A 14492-nucleotide genomic window follows, 5' to 3' on the forward strand; every position below is an offset into this window, starting at 1 on the left:
TGTCCCTGTAAACTTTAATGTCCTAGCTATTTGTCAATGAACGGCTGTGTTAAAGTTTCACCAACTTGCGAATACGCAAATTGGTGAAAAGTATGTATACTTAAGAAACACTTCAACAATATAAAGCTCTAAGAACAACAATGCAAACAAATTGAACCAACAAAGTCAAGATAAAAAAATTAATATTTTTTATTTTATTTTAATAAAAAATGTATCAATAATGCATGTTTCAAGATTTATGACTTCCAAGATTCAGAAATATGTGTCCATTTAGAGACTATAACAAAGCAGTCGGAATTTGAAAACGTTTACATTGATGTTTGACTCTCGCACCAGAATGTATATTATGTCATGAAAGAATGTGCGATTTGTCCTTAACAACAACCAAGACAACAATAGTGTCGAACAAGAATGAGACAGAAACTAAGAAAATATAAAGTTGTACAACTTGGCATGAAATGTTTAGGCATGCTTGGATACTTATAGTCAAAGTTAGAAGATTTTTCACGTTCGAGGATAAATTTCTATACACCTTCTTCTCAAAATTACTATTCTATCATTCACGGATCTATAAATACGAACAGTAGAAATGGAAAACACCAGTTAATTATAGAAGCTTTGGTCTTAACACATGCAAAGAAATTATATGCAAATGAAACGAAAAGGTTTATATATAATCTTATGTTGCGTTGCAAATATCCTTACCAACATCCCCCAAGTGCCCCTAAAAGAAACACCCTTCTCATATAATTGCAAAACAATGGAATGGTTAAGAATCATCTCTTCCATTTACCCCAGAATTTGTGCCCCAAAAACTGTTTAGAAACGATTATTACTCCTATACACTCCCGGAAGTACTGCACAACCAAAGTACATCCTTACACACACATACTATCATTTACATCACTCTTGACCGCATATGAGTCTAATCCCCACTAGAGAGATATAAACCTCCCCAACAGTACTTCAGTGACACTCTCCACTACAACACACATAGCCGATATACTCTCTTCATAGATACAACAAAAGTTTCTTAACTCACATGCTTTGGAAGAGTCATTAAAACAGACCCAATTGGAGTGTTGAAAGGAAAGTATAACAGACAAAAAAGTAGTTCTCGTGAAAATCTTGAGTACTCGCTATCCGCGATTATGTTTCTACTCCCAAAAGATCCTTTACCGAAAGCCTCATCTCACGTGTACATACTCCTCTTCTTTTGCGAACCTAGATATATATGTTAGTCTTCAGAACGTCAAAGCTCTATGCAATATACTGATATATTCTTTGACTCATTAGTCAGAACAGTTTGACATCTGACTTTACACACTTCCTTCTCATATCTTCATTACATTACGATATATTCTAAGATTCAATCAAAGACAAATTCCACATCCGTAAGAAACCAAACATTTTAGAGCAAAACAAGCAGATTATGAACTTTCGTAGACGAAACTACTTTTTGTACCACTTAGAATCGACAAAGGTTCATTGACGATCTCGTTATTAAACAATATTTCAAAGAGTTATGTTAATATGCAACAGACGTTCTAATCCTAACCACATTTTGGCAAATGTCAAAAGTCTTTTAGATGTTTCCAGAATGGCTTAGTATACAAAGAAAATTTTTTTTGAGTAAATTTTAAAAAAAAAATAGTTTTAGATCATAGAAAAGATGACCGAATATAAGATTTCCAGTAAACAAATTACATTGTAACAGTATTCCAACCAGACAGCACTAGCCACTCACAGAGAATCGACTAAGAGGACACACACTATCATCCACCAAAAATCCAGTTAGCGAAAGCACTGTACTATCAATAACTCAACTCAAACAAAATATCCTATAAGAAAATCTTCAAATTGAGCAAATTTGAACATATCGCCCAAGTTAAGTGCTTGTTGACCCAAAAATGTGACGAACATTTGCAAAAGACTTAAGACCTAGAGGCTTAGTTTTAGACAGTCAAAGAAAAGTTTGAGAATAGATTCTACCAACCACCTTAATAAGAAGCCAACATATCCAACCGAAACTTCCGTTATTATACCCCTATTCGTACACTACCCTGTCAGCGACAATAACACGAAGCATTCATCTCTGTAAATATATTAGTCCTACAACGTGTCATGAAGTCTTCCCCCAGGTAAACTTCGCGCTCCCCTAGGTAAGGGGGGGAAGGCTGAGTGGAGTTAGGGAGTTCCCCGAAGCCGCGGAGGGTATTCACGCCTCAAAAGAAGAGAACCAAACGTTTAACCCATACAGACCTCCAGAAATTGTTCTAAAAAAAAACTACCTTATTTCTCTTACCAAGTAGTCCCAGTAACTTACTGCCTTACCACTCTCTCTCCCCAGGCCGTAAACTTTCGCCTCTTTTATCTACCTTTTCATACATTCTTACTCCTCGTATTTTTCTATTCTCGTTCTTTCTATCCTTCTCTGGTAAGAGAATGTCTCAAATTCTTCTCAGACCATATCTATGTAAAAAGTTCTTTTTGTATCCTATTTACATTCTATACAGCTCTTCGTCGACTCCTTGCCTTTTTTCTAATTTCTAACTATCACATGCAAGACAGCACTACTAGTAGTTCTTCCTTGCCCACAATAATATCCTCAAATCAACCTATTTGTTTAGACTATACGACTCTTTTTCCTAATCTCTCCGTTTCCTCTCCTGTTCAAATCCCAAAGACTATCTACAACGAATTTGCATACGTGCTCTCTGGCTCTCTTTGCTCATATATCTTAATCGTTCTCCGTTGATCATATTCCCCAGAAACCAGATTTCAGTAGAATCAATTTCACCTTTCTTGTTTACATTACTTTGTAAAGTTTTATGGTTCTACAATGTTTTGCCTGTCCGAAAAGCTAGCTGCTCTCGAATTATACATTTAGCCGAACATCGCTAGAACATTTTACCCTAAAACAGATTACTAAAATATTTTTAATTTTTCCCAAAAATCAGTTAGAAAAAAGTCTTGCTAGACCATTGACCCAAGATAATCTCTGAGTAAATGCTAGTCTTAAAAAACGAAGCACTTCACAAGAGGAAGTAGAAAAAGCCAAGAAATTATAAGGCCTCAAACCACCTCCGGATACTAACAAGTTGAAACAATCACGGTTTTCTCTTAATTAGTATTCTTTTCATACTTCAATGCGGTTTTCATACATTTTGCAGTCTCCCTACCCAATTTTCGTCACTATCGGAAGTAATCTGGGATTATGCGGAACACTCCATCTCTCACTCCAACTATTAACAGAGGTCTATTGCACCCACCTGGGTCGGGTAAGACTCTTCATATCTTTAAAATGGCTGCACAACAACAAGAACATAGATGAGAAGAACCCATTTTATGAGTTATTGTTATTTGTAGTACTTCTGGTCCAATTTGACCAAACCGTCCAATTCGTTCAAGAATAAAAAGTCTAAGTTAGTATGTAATGACGTAAACTGAATTTGATATTGGATTAAAAAGACCCAAAAGAGTTTTGAAGTATAATGCTATAAATGAGTATATATAAATTCTCTTTAAAGAAACACTAATGAGAGAAATGCGCAAGAATATTAAACAAACACCCACTTCTCAGAAACCAGAAGAGGTAATATGAATACATTTCGAAGAATAATGCAATCTTTACGATCTGATACACCATCCCCTCATAGATGTCTTCTTATCTTAGATGATTTCGCCTCTCATCCTTTGTTAAAGAACAGGAGAACAAGATATGTGTCGAATCTTAAGAAGCTCAGACACTTTAACATCTCAGTTGTCATTTGTGTACAGACAGCAAAGAGTTTAAGTAAGGATGTTTAAAAATAATACTTACTGGACATAATACTTTTCCCCAGTCGAAAGACGATTCATGGAACTTATGAAAGAGTCCATGGCAGGTAATTTGACAGGACACCAATGAAAAAATAAAATGATATTTATTTTAAATATATAAGTCCTTATATAAAATATAAATATTTTATCGTTTTTATTTTCTTGTTTTAGAAATGTTTTTATTGAAAAATCAAAAAACTAACTCCAAAATAAAATTTTGATTTAAAGAACACTATGATGACACCAGGCAAATCTTCCAAGACACCTATCGTCGGGAATCTAACAACTCTATCAGCAGACAAATAATTGATTGAGAGTGATATAAAAATTGAATTTAATTCAATGATCAAAACCGACCCATTTGTATCTCAAAAATATAATTTTTTCTATGTCAGAGTTTTGATCCCTTTAGGAATCTTACATATACAGCCTTAATTTTCAAAATTTAATAATTATGCTCAATGATGTAAAACCGATTCAGAAATTAATATTAGAGTGTCAGAGTATGTTTATTTGCGATCTTTTCTCATTACTAGTAAGTTGTTCATTCTTGTAGCCCTAGAAATTTATTCTATAATCCAGAATTTTGTTTATTCGGATATGAAACTCCGGATTGGACACCGGCATCATTCTTTAAAGTTAAGCGCAAAATTGATGTGCCTCTAGAAAAAAATTGGCCAGTATTACGATATATAAATGAAAACAAGAAGATCCTACGCAATACCATTTCTCAATATAGAAAACGAAAGAAACACACGACTACAACTTTTATTACAAGACACTTCAGACTACACACTATAGACTTGAAAGAGCATATGTTAGCTTTAATGGTGCTGTAGGTCTTGATGAAAACACCATTTTCCAACCAAACAGATTTTGAAAGGAACGCTACAAATGCAAGTGTTTGTAGGCCATTACCGCGAGGTTATTGTTACAGGATTTATGGGCAACATATAATTTTGGCCATTCATTTGAAGATTTTTTCACTCCACTATTTTTAATTCCTGAAGAAAATTAGAAGGAGATCACATATTATTGTATTCTCAATGCCATTTTCTCTATAATAACCCTGGATCTTCTAGGCTTTTTTACCAGATCGAAGAAATATTTACCAAAAAATAAATGAATATATTTCGGCTGATATACTCCATTGTTTGCAAATAGAACCTTTTACATCAGTCAATGGGGGCCAAACACTTACAGATTTAAACGTTCTTGCATGAAAAATTCGAATTAGATAAAATTACACCATCTGAATACTGCTTTACAAACAGGCCTAAAGGCAAGAGAAGCATTTCATACATCTTATGAAAAATTCAGCAAAAGCAAAGTTCCCAACAATTGATTGGAAATTTATTCCAGATAATCATACAAATCTTATTGAATGCGCCAGGGATTTCAAAAAGATTAAGTTTCTTTTCTCTCCTGTAGGTTCAAACATTTGTAAATGCATTTTTATGGCCGACAATACTGTTGTTATATGCGTTACAGCGAATTTCCCTGAAAATTCTCTGGCAGGTTTCTGTTTAAGTTGTAAATTATTTGAGTTACAATATGATTCAATCTCTGCTCATCATTTAGAATATGGTTCACCAATTAATGTGAACGATGCATTATTCCATATAGAAAAATGTTTGAAAGTATTAGAAACTGGAAATTGGAACGTATATAAATAATAAGAATATTAAAATTAATTTTGAAAATAATCTATTTAAAGTCGATTTATATTCAATTTTTTGAATAAATTCAAAATCGACTCGTAATCCAATAGTTGACAATTTGTAATATCTTTAAAATAGACGCATTATTCATATGGCGCAATGAAATAAAAAAATCAAAATGTGTAAAGCATATTTTGAATATACTTACTATGCAATTTCATACCAGTCTCTATTAAGTTATCGATATTACAATAAATAAGAAAATGATTGTTGAAGTTCTGTGTAGCTGTCAATGTTACATTTGATAAAAAAAATTAAAACATAAATTGAGTATAGCAAGCATTAATCCATTACTTCTAACTTTTTTAACAATTTGATGAAGTTTTAAGAACGACGATATATCTTGTTTGGCCAATTGTACAATTGCTACTTAATTCTGATTAAATTATAAAACATAATCTACATACAAAAATATAGTAATGCAATAATCTCGGGAACATGGCTCTCAATTTTGAATAGTTTACGAATTTCTCAAATAAAATTGAGGGGATTATGTTCCCGAGATTTTTGCAAAAACAGTTTTTTAAAAAGTTCTATAAATTCTTTTACAAAACAATATAACAATATGTATATCTTCAATATTTAGGTCAGGTAAGTGGGGCTTCCAGGCGCGTTGCGCCCTCTAGCCCCGAAGATGTTTAGTATAAATGAAGTTTTTATTCGGAAAATTGTTAGTCTTCTGGTGTGAATTCGGAGGACTCTTCTTGGATAGAGTCTTGTATTTCCTCCTCTTCTTCCTCCTCCATTGCTTCTGGGAAGAAGCCTTCTTCTGGGTCGAAAACATTATATAATGTGTAATTGAATGACACATTATATCTTTCTTTGAGTTCGCTCCTGACAAAGAACTTAGTTCCAGGAATACAGAAGACTTCTGTGCGTTGGAAAAGCTGATGTCCTGGAACGAATTTGGCAATTAGAGACTTCTTTTTTCCGAATTGTTCAGGAGTTTTCATGACGACAGTAACAACATCTCCATCTGCGAGGTCTTGTTGTTGTTCGGAAAGGTAAAGAGCAATGATATGAATGGTTGCTGCGTTGAATTCGAGAAAGTCGAATTCAAATTGTGTTGTCGTATAATATTCAAACCATTTTGTACGGTTGTCTCCGAACTCGTCAACGTATTCATCTTCGTCATATCCGTAACTAAAGACTTGGAATTCGGCAATTCTCTTGTCGAATGACCGTTGGATGTAACGAGGAAGATTTTGACGAACTTGGTATAAAGTTCTCAACATTATAAGCTTAGTAAATGTTGGAAAATACTGAACTAAGACATCGCTAAGCTCAATTGGACTTGGAATTGTCTTAGTAAGTTCAATTGAACTAGTAATTGCTTTGTTCAGAACTTCACAGAACTGAGTATTGTATGTAGCGTCTGGTTGTGTGTTTTCTTCGGCGTCTTTGAGATATTTAGAGCAAATTTGTTGAAGAATTTCTCTTAATTCGCTGTTAGACTTTTTGGTGGTTATTCTAACCGCTGTGCCAGTTCTTGGAGGTTGTGGAGCTTTGGCTTTGGTTAGCGGTTGAGAATTGTTAATGTTTGAATTGTGGTTAACAGCGTTGGCTTCCATTAGATAAAAATGAACTGACCAAAAAAGACAGATATTTAAATATTTGAGATAAACCGTTTTCGTCAACGGTAACCCCCTCTATTTTTTTATTTTATTTAATAGTTACCGTTAGAAAAACGGTTTATCTCAAATATTGAATGAACTATAAACGTTTTTTGTTTTCTATATATACTTTTTTGTCCAACGGTAAAACTTTTTACACAACGGTTTTTGAGAGTCGTCGCCGTTGACTTTTTTGTAGAGCACTCAAAATAGTATAACTTTGTCCGGACAAGTAAGGGTCTATCGTCGCTACAGGAAAAGTTACAGGCATTCCAAGGAAGTATACTTTGAGAAGCCTTTTCTCCATTATAGAATGAGATAGGACGGTTATTTTACAAAACTGACAACACTTTGACCGAGTAGTTTTTTGTGCTGAACAAAAAGTGTCATATAAACATCTGTCAAAAACCGCTTTTTAACTTCACTTAAAATGCCACGTAAGCTACGTAAGAATATACGTAAGAGGAAGGGAGCATTGAAACATCCAATAGTAAAACTGACACCACAACAACAGTTGCAACAACAAATGATGAATGACCCCACTATGTTGCAACAAATGTCAAGCAACCCTATGCTTTTAAACCGAGTTATTGGTGCACAGAGTGGAGGTTTAAGAGCGGCACTTTTAGCGAAAATGGCAGGCTATGGTGGAGCTGCAGACGGAACAGCTTATAACCCTCAAAGTCAAATGAATTTGAGTTCACTCAAAAATCAAATAACAGATGTCAAAAAGTCAAACATAGACATACAGAAACAAATAAGTGAAAACGAAAAGAAACTAGAATATGACAGACAGACAAAGAAACTAAATGAGTTAAACGTAGAGAAAAAGAAGAAAAATGAAAGAACTAAGTACAGAGGAATATGCGAAAAAAGTGTCAGAAAAAGCAGCAGAAGTAGCAAAAATGGAACAAGATGTTATAAATTTGAAAAACCATACTACTCAATATAAAGTACTGAAAGATGAAGAGATAAAACAAAAAGCCATGAAGACATATATGGATAGCGATGAGTATAAAAAAGAAGTTGAAGCAAATGTAAAGGCAGAAAAACTTTTACAGTTGCAAAACCAAACCGTACAGTATGAAAACTTAGCACAAGAAAGTAAAAATAACGACGCAGCCATGCAAAAGGCAATGAAAAGCGCAGAATATATAAAAGCTAATAATGACTGGTTAGATGCCCAAGCCAACGCTAAAGCAGCCCAACTTATAGGGTCAATAAGGACAAAAATACAAGCGGATGAAGACAGTTCAAATGAAGCTTTAATGAATGCTGACTTTAAGAATGCCTTCGAAGCTCTTCATAGTAAGGTGAAACTAGTGAACGACTTCTCATCTGGAAAGAAACTGAAGTCTGAAGGTTTCGACAAAGAGTTAAGAGAAGTAGCACAAAATATGACGAAAATAACAGATGCAGCAACGAGACAGGCAGTTCAAAGTGCCTATGACGCCGTTAGAGCAACTGTTGTGGAAAGTCAAGAAAAAGAGTTACAACAGACCAAAACAGACCTAGTAAATGCTTTCTTAAAAACGAAAAGTCAGGTAGGACATTATGCTGCAGATGGAACATATGTGCCAGCTGGTGGAACTTATATACCACCAAACCCTCCAAGAGAAGCACCTGCACCAGGACTACCTAAAACATTTACATCGTCACATGGACACAGACACAGGCATGCACCAAAACCAACACAACAACCAACAGTTCAAAATCCAGCACCACAACAACAACCAAAACCAACAGTTCAAAACCCTGCACAACAACCAACAGTTCAAAATCCAGCACCTGCACCACAACCAAAACCAGCACAACAACCACCTCCACAACCAGCACAGCAACACCAACAGTTCAAACCCTGCACAACAGAGCAAGGACATAAAAGAAGTAGAGAAAAAGGAAACCAAGAATTCTTAAAAATGCTTAAGGAAGATTATGGTTACCCAGATACTCTTGACTTTAGTGACAGATATAAAGAAGCTATTAGAAAGTTCAAGGAAGGAAATACTGACCCGAACCTATTTAGCTTTATGGTTGAGCATCAAATCGGATATAATCTCAAACCTGGAAAATACAAGCTCGCTAAGGGATATGATTTAATAGCATATCATCCAAATGACATGAATGAATTTACTCCGAGATATTTGATGTCAGAGCTAAATGATAATTCAACTCTCTTCATGAAACGCGTAAAAAATAGAGACGGAACGAAAGAAGAAAGGTTTATGAGTCCGGATGACTTAGATAGGGAACTTGTTAAAAACGGTCTCGGAATATATGAAATGCCAGCAGATGAGGTACAAGAAACTCCACAGGAAGAAGTTCAGATACAACCAGACATGGAAGAAATAGTTCAGCAACAACAGCTAGAAGAGCCTGAAGGAAACGAACAAGTCCCTCCTTTGGAAACTAACTTCACAGAACTAGATGAAGATTTGGAACAGCCGAAAAATCTTGACCCTCAACAAGAGTATGAGGTGAATATGGAATCTTTCCAAGAGTCTAAGAAAAATTCGGCTGACATAGTAGAAGAATATCGAAAAATGTTCACCGACATACAAAAGACTCCAACATCAGATGAAAATATTCAGCATAGAATGGAAGTACTGAAAGAAAATGTACGCAAATACAATAATCCTTTTTACTTACGACCATATAACGTTCAATCTTTGGCTGAACTCGGTGAAAATAAAAGGTTAAATTTCAACAAAACATATAGAAATGAAACATTGTTTAAAGTTCATTCAGAACCTAACCAATATGGAAACAAACCTACTTTTGTTTCTGCAGACTATGGAACTACAATGAAATGGGGTCATAAAGCTAATCCGGATAGGTGGTTCATAAACTTACAACCTCAATTCCAAGAAGTTGTAGACGCAATGGAAGTGAATGGTGAACCAGATATAACGGGTATTTTCAGCGCGGCTTTAATGCCATTGAAAGATATGAAAGATGCAGATATTTTGGACCAGTATGAAATGAACATGGCTGAGGGAAATATAACACCTGACGTTCTAGAACATTTATCTCAAAGAACTACACAGAACCATAGAGATGGTATATTTGGTGAAGAGTTTAGAAAGAAAGTTAGGGAGAGAGAAGGAAGAGAACCTATTGTACATGACCTTGCAAACGAAAGTTTGCAAAATGTCATAAAAACTTACTTTGCAGACAATGAAATGAGAAGGGATGAATATTTAAGAAAACTCAAATGGACAGTACCAAATGAAATGTTAGTATTGAAAAACATGTTCCATGACAAAATAAAACCAACTACAGAAATAAATGACGCAAGACTGAAACGTTGGGTAAAAGCTTTCCCATTCACAAAAGATATTATTGGTTACATGGAAAGAAAACCAGAATGGCTACAAAAACATATATTTGGAAACGAGCTTATTCCATATGGACAAGCTCTGTTTGAAGAGCTTGAACCGGAAACTCAGGAAAGAGTCATGCAAACAATAAGCGAAGACTCAAATACAAACTATGACAAAATCTTTCTAGGATATAGGTTACCTGAGATGGGCGACCAGAGCCCAAAGGCAAAAAGGACATGGGAAATTTACAACATACTAGGTGAACATGAGGCAAAGATGCTACAACTTGAAGCAGAGGGCAAGTTACCAAAAGCGACACCAAAGAAGAAGAGAATAGTAGAACAAAGTGAAAGTAGTGAAGAAGTAACTTCATCTAGTGAAAGTAGTGGCAATGAAGGAAAAAGAAGAGTTAAAGATTCAGTTAAAAACTCAGTCAGGAAGAAAGTAAAGCTTGGTCCGAGTGGGTTCTATTATGACATATAAATCCAACTATTCTATATTTTTACCCATATGAAATGTACGCCGCTCAGAATATAACGCCAACAGTTTTGGATGCCATGAACGGAAATGTTTCCGAATGGTATAACGAATGCGATAATGCCATTAGAAGGTCAGAAATAGTTCCTGGAACTTACGAATATACAACTGCTGTTTCTTATGGAAACGTAGGTGAGTTTGGAGAAGGTTCTTCAACAACAGTAGATATTGCTTGCGACAGGTTTCATATTATTTCTATTGACAACTCATTCTTATACGTGGAACAAGACATTGAAATAAAACCTTCTTCCAAGTTGTCTGACAAGAAAGGTTGCAATGGAATTTTCTATGTCGGATACCAATATGCTCCAGAAGTTTTCATGGGATATAAGATATATTCTAACTCTGACTTAGTTCAAACAGTAACATGGGCAAACTATGAATGGTTCGCTTTGAGAAACTCAGTACAACCACAAGCTAGAGAACAAACAGACCAGTATGCAACTATTGAGAAAATAAGAAGACTTGACCCTAACGTTCCAGGAGTTTATGTTAACCTTTCTGGTTCAGATGGAACTGCTGCCACTAAAGTAAAACTGAAACTTAGAGTTCCTTTGTCATCTTTCCTCATCTTCAGGTTTTTAAGATACTTGCCAAACTGGGCAGGAAAAATTTCTATCGAACTTACTCCAAGCAAAAATAACTTAGTCATTGCACCAACACAAGACCCATTCACTATTACAGACGTAAAGAGAACAAATCAAACGTCATTCGTCGAATTTTGCAAAGACAAAGTTGACTTAGACTTTGGTTTCTCAAACTTCAACAATGAAGTAAACTATTATTTCAATGCTGCTGGAACTGCTTGGGACCCAGTTAAGTTCACATGCGAAAAATTTGAATGCAAGAGAATAGAAAGCAGACTTGCAGTCTATATGTTGGACCCAGATATTTCAAATGCTTTAGCTGCCAAATATATTGCAGTTCCACTTATGTTCCCTATACACCAAATATCTGTCAAAGACTTTGCAGGTGAAGTTGGAAACCAAGTTAGTTAGTATACATATCAAGGGTACGGAGGCACTGCGCGCCTCCTTACCCATGATATGTGAATTTGACACTTTACGAAACCGTTAACGTATATTTTACAACACAAACGACAACACTAACTTAACCTTAAATATTTACAAAGCCACCAACCACTTCACCTCACTAATGTAAAAAATAAACGTTCTCACTTACAAAAGTATTGCAACTCCTCCCATTGCTGTGCTTCATATAACAGCTCATAATCTTCTGACTCACTTTCTTCTTCATATAGGTCAAAATCACTGTCATAGTTTATACCTGTAAGTTTTGACAAAGCTAATGAAACACGCTTACCGTTTGTATCATATGCTTGTATAAACTTTCCATTATGCTTGTAGTCATAAATGCTTAAACTAACTTTACCCCTTCTCCCTCGTATCTGATAGAATGTATTTTCACGAGGAACGAAGAACAAATTCTTGAACTCATGACCGTTGTAGTTTGTTATCTCAATAGTTTTCGTCATTTATATAAAAATAAAATAAAAAATAAACTTAAAAATTAATGATATCACCACCCTCACACATATGAAAACATAGCACAAAAATAAATTTAGGTGAAGTGGTGAGATCTCACCTGTTTTTTCACCTCTTTTTTCACCCTGTTGAATTCAATGCTTTATAACTCTCTTCCTTTCTCCAACTCTTCTAACTTCTTCTTAAGTTCAGCAATGTTGTCCTCATGAAGTTTAATCTTCCTTAATATACCTTCTCTATCTAATGGTTGCTTTATCTTTCTAAACTGAACTCTACCATCCTTCATAGTATGAATGTAAAAACCTTCTGGAATAGTTCCTGATTTAATGTATTCTACCAAAAACTTTTGTTTCATTGCTTCAGTGACTTTATTTGTCATTTCAATCAAATAAAAATTTTAATATTAAATAAAAATAACGTTATTTTTTCAGTAAGGAAACGCAGGAGTTTTACGATTTATTTGAGGAGTAGGTTCTGGTTTAAATGTTGGAGTCGGTTTAGGAGTTGACTTTTGAACAGGAGTTTGTACTTCCATAGGTTCAGGAGTCATTGAAGGTTTTGCTTGTGAAGGCGTTGGTTTTGGCGAAGGTGTTGGAGTTTGTTTAACTTCAGCTACTTCAGTATTATTTACAACATTTGCTTTATTTCTTTTCAACATCATAACTGCTCCTGCTGTAGCTAGCAAACCTAGTGGGAGACCATATCTTATATAAGGACTTGACCAAATGCTATTTTTGTCAGGAGCTGGTGGAACACCTAACCTTGGTGAGACTGCTCTTTGCCATTGTGCAGCTCGTAAGAAATATTCAATAGGTGCTCCATAATCGTTTGGTAAAGTTTGTTTCATAGATGGTGAAGGTTCACGAGAGCTTGATGAAGAACTCATTTATAAGCTTTAAAAATAAACGTTCATCCTTTATTCCTCACTGTCGTCCGTAGCTAAGTTATAGTCATCTAATCTTATTATGGGGATGCCATTAGCACGCACCTGAATGGCAAAGCAACAATCCCTCATAAATCCAATAAGTGGCTTTGGTACATTTTCAGTTGCTAGTTCAATAGGTCCTTTAACAGACAATTTGTATGTTATTGGAGCAGTAGATGTTTGACCTTGCTGGAAGCAAAAGTCCACTTCTGTTGGAAAACCACATAAGAAATGTGTGTTGTCATAGCTATCCCATTTATGTTCCACACTACCATCATCCACCAATGACCTCATAACATCTTCATTAAATCCTATCATATCATTGTTTGTATTGCAAGCGTTCGCAACCATTTCATAAAATACAGGTCCATATGATTTTTCAGGTTCTGCAGGCATATTTCCATAAGCTCCATGGAAAGCTGAAGATATTTAAACTTAGGGTTCTCAAAATTAACATAATAGTTGTCTTTCTTTCTAAATAGTGCCCAAATACTTTTAACATTAATAGGCGTATAAGCTGCTGTAAATGTTGCACTTGAACTATCTGTATTCTTTGAGAATGAACCGTCCATAGGAATCCAATCCATAACTTTAACAGGAAAACATAAAGCCTCGTTTGTATAATGTTCTACAAGTTCTGTATAAATGTTAGGGTCTAAAGAGAATGACTTTGGATGAATGAAACATTCATTAAAATCCATCTTTGTTCGAAATAGTTGCTGGGTTACAGTTGTAATAGTAACTGTTCCACTAGCTTCTACTGCCTTCGTTATCATAGTGAATGGTTCATTCCATGGAACAAATTTATTTGTCGGTGGATTTGAATCTGAAGCAAATGCAACTTTAAGAGTTGGATTGAAAGCAATGATATCATTTACAGATATAGATGTGCATTGTAAGGCGTCGCTACTGAACTTTACTTTAAGCTGAATGTTTCCTGCAAAAGCTGGAATAAATCGAATAGCTTCTAATGGAAGGAATCTTCTAACAGGAATTCTTAAACGAAGCTTAAAATCAAATGATTTTCCTGCTGTAATTGGACCACT

The 14492-nt window shown here is 35.0% G+C and overlaps 10 protein-coding genes across 10 annotated transcripts, besides 2 other annotated features; 6 read left to right on the plus strand and 4 right to left on the minus strand.

The window, feature by feature from the left end:
* Window positions 1–3899: part of a mobile genetic element that runs on past the window's edge.
* A 2315-nt stretch (window positions 3900–6214) lies between these two features.
* On the minus strand, window positions 6215–7114 carry TVAGG3_0825530 (uncharacterized protein; the record flags this gene model as incomplete). Its single annotated transcript, XM_051248258.1, has 1 exon — window positions 6215–7114. The coding sequence occupies one exon, from the start codon at window positions 7112–7114 to the stop codon at window positions 6215–6217; it is 900 nt and encodes a 299-aa protein (XP_051083733.1).
* Window positions 7115–7586: 472 nt separating this feature from the next.
* TVAGG3_0825540 (protein of unknown function, DUF4106 family) lies at window positions 7587–8030 on the plus strand (the record flags this gene model as incomplete). Its single annotated transcript, XM_051248259.1, has 1 exon — window positions 7587–8030. A coding segment is annotated over one exon (444 nt), but the record flags the coding sequence as incomplete, so codon positions are not given.
* A 31-nt stretch (window positions 8031–8061) lies between these two features.
* Window positions 8062–8740, plus strand: TVAGG3_0825550 (protein of unknown function, DUF4106 family; the record flags this gene model as incomplete). The annotated part of the gene is made up of 1 exon (XM_051248260.1): window positions 8062–8740. A coding segment is annotated over one exon (679 nt), but the record flags the coding sequence as incomplete, so codon positions are not given.
* Window positions 8741–9075: 335 nt separating this feature from the next.
* Window positions 9076–9633, plus strand: TVAGG3_0825560 (protein of unknown function, DUF4106 family; the record flags this gene model as incomplete). The annotated part of the gene is made up of 1 exon (XM_051248261.1): window positions 9076–9633. A coding segment is annotated over one exon (558 nt), but the record flags the coding sequence as incomplete, so codon positions are not given.
* Window positions 9634–9903: 270 nt separating this feature from the next.
* Window positions 9904–14492: part of a mobile genetic element that runs on past the window's edge.
* Window positions 10039–10455, plus strand: TVAGG3_0825580 (protein of unknown function, DUF4106 family; the record flags this gene model as incomplete). The annotated part of the gene is made up of 1 exon (XM_051248262.1): window positions 10039–10455. A coding segment is annotated over one exon (417 nt), but the record flags the coding sequence as incomplete, so codon positions are not given.
* On the plus strand, window positions 10507–10962 carry TVAGG3_0825590 (protein of unknown function, DUF4106 family; the record flags this gene model as incomplete). Its single annotated transcript, XM_051248263.1, has 1 exon — window positions 10507–10962. One exon carries the CDS (start codon window positions 10507–10509, stop codon window positions 10960–10962), a length of 456 nt encoding a protein of 151 aa, XP_051083738.1.
* Window positions 10995–12014, plus strand: TVAGG3_0825600 (protein of unknown function, DUF4106 family; the record flags this gene model as incomplete). Its single annotated transcript, XM_051248264.1, has 1 exon — window positions 10995–12014. One exon carries the CDS (start codon window positions 10995–10997, stop codon window positions 12012–12014), a length of 1020 nt encoding a protein of 339 aa, XP_051083739.1.
* On the minus strand, window positions 12191–12511 carry TVAGG3_0825620 (uncharacterized protein; the record flags this gene model as incomplete). Its single annotated transcript, XM_051248265.1, has 1 exon — window positions 12191–12511. The coding sequence occupies one exon, from the start codon at window positions 12509–12511 to the stop codon at window positions 12191–12193; it is 321 nt and encodes a 106-aa protein (XP_051083740.1).
* On the minus strand, window positions 12664–12900 carry TVAGG3_0825630 (uncharacterized protein; the record flags this gene model as incomplete). Its single annotated transcript, XM_051248266.1, has 1 exon — window positions 12664–12900. The coding sequence occupies one exon, from the start codon at window positions 12898–12900 to the stop codon at window positions 12664–12666; it is 237 nt and encodes a 78-aa protein (XP_051083741.1).
* Window positions 12949–13335, minus strand: TVAGG3_0825640 (kinase C-related family; the record flags this gene model as incomplete). The annotated part of the gene is made up of 1 exon (XM_051248267.1): window positions 12949–13335. A coding segment is annotated over one exon (387 nt), but the record flags the coding sequence as incomplete, so codon positions are not given.

The sequence above is a fragment of the Trichomonas vaginalis genome, chromosome VI (assembly GCF_026262505.1).
Source record: "Trichomonas vaginalis G3 chromosome VI, whole genome shotgun sequence".
Lineage (NCBI taxonomy): Eukaryota > Parabasalia > Trichomonadida > Trichomonadidae > Trichomonas > Trichomonas vaginalis.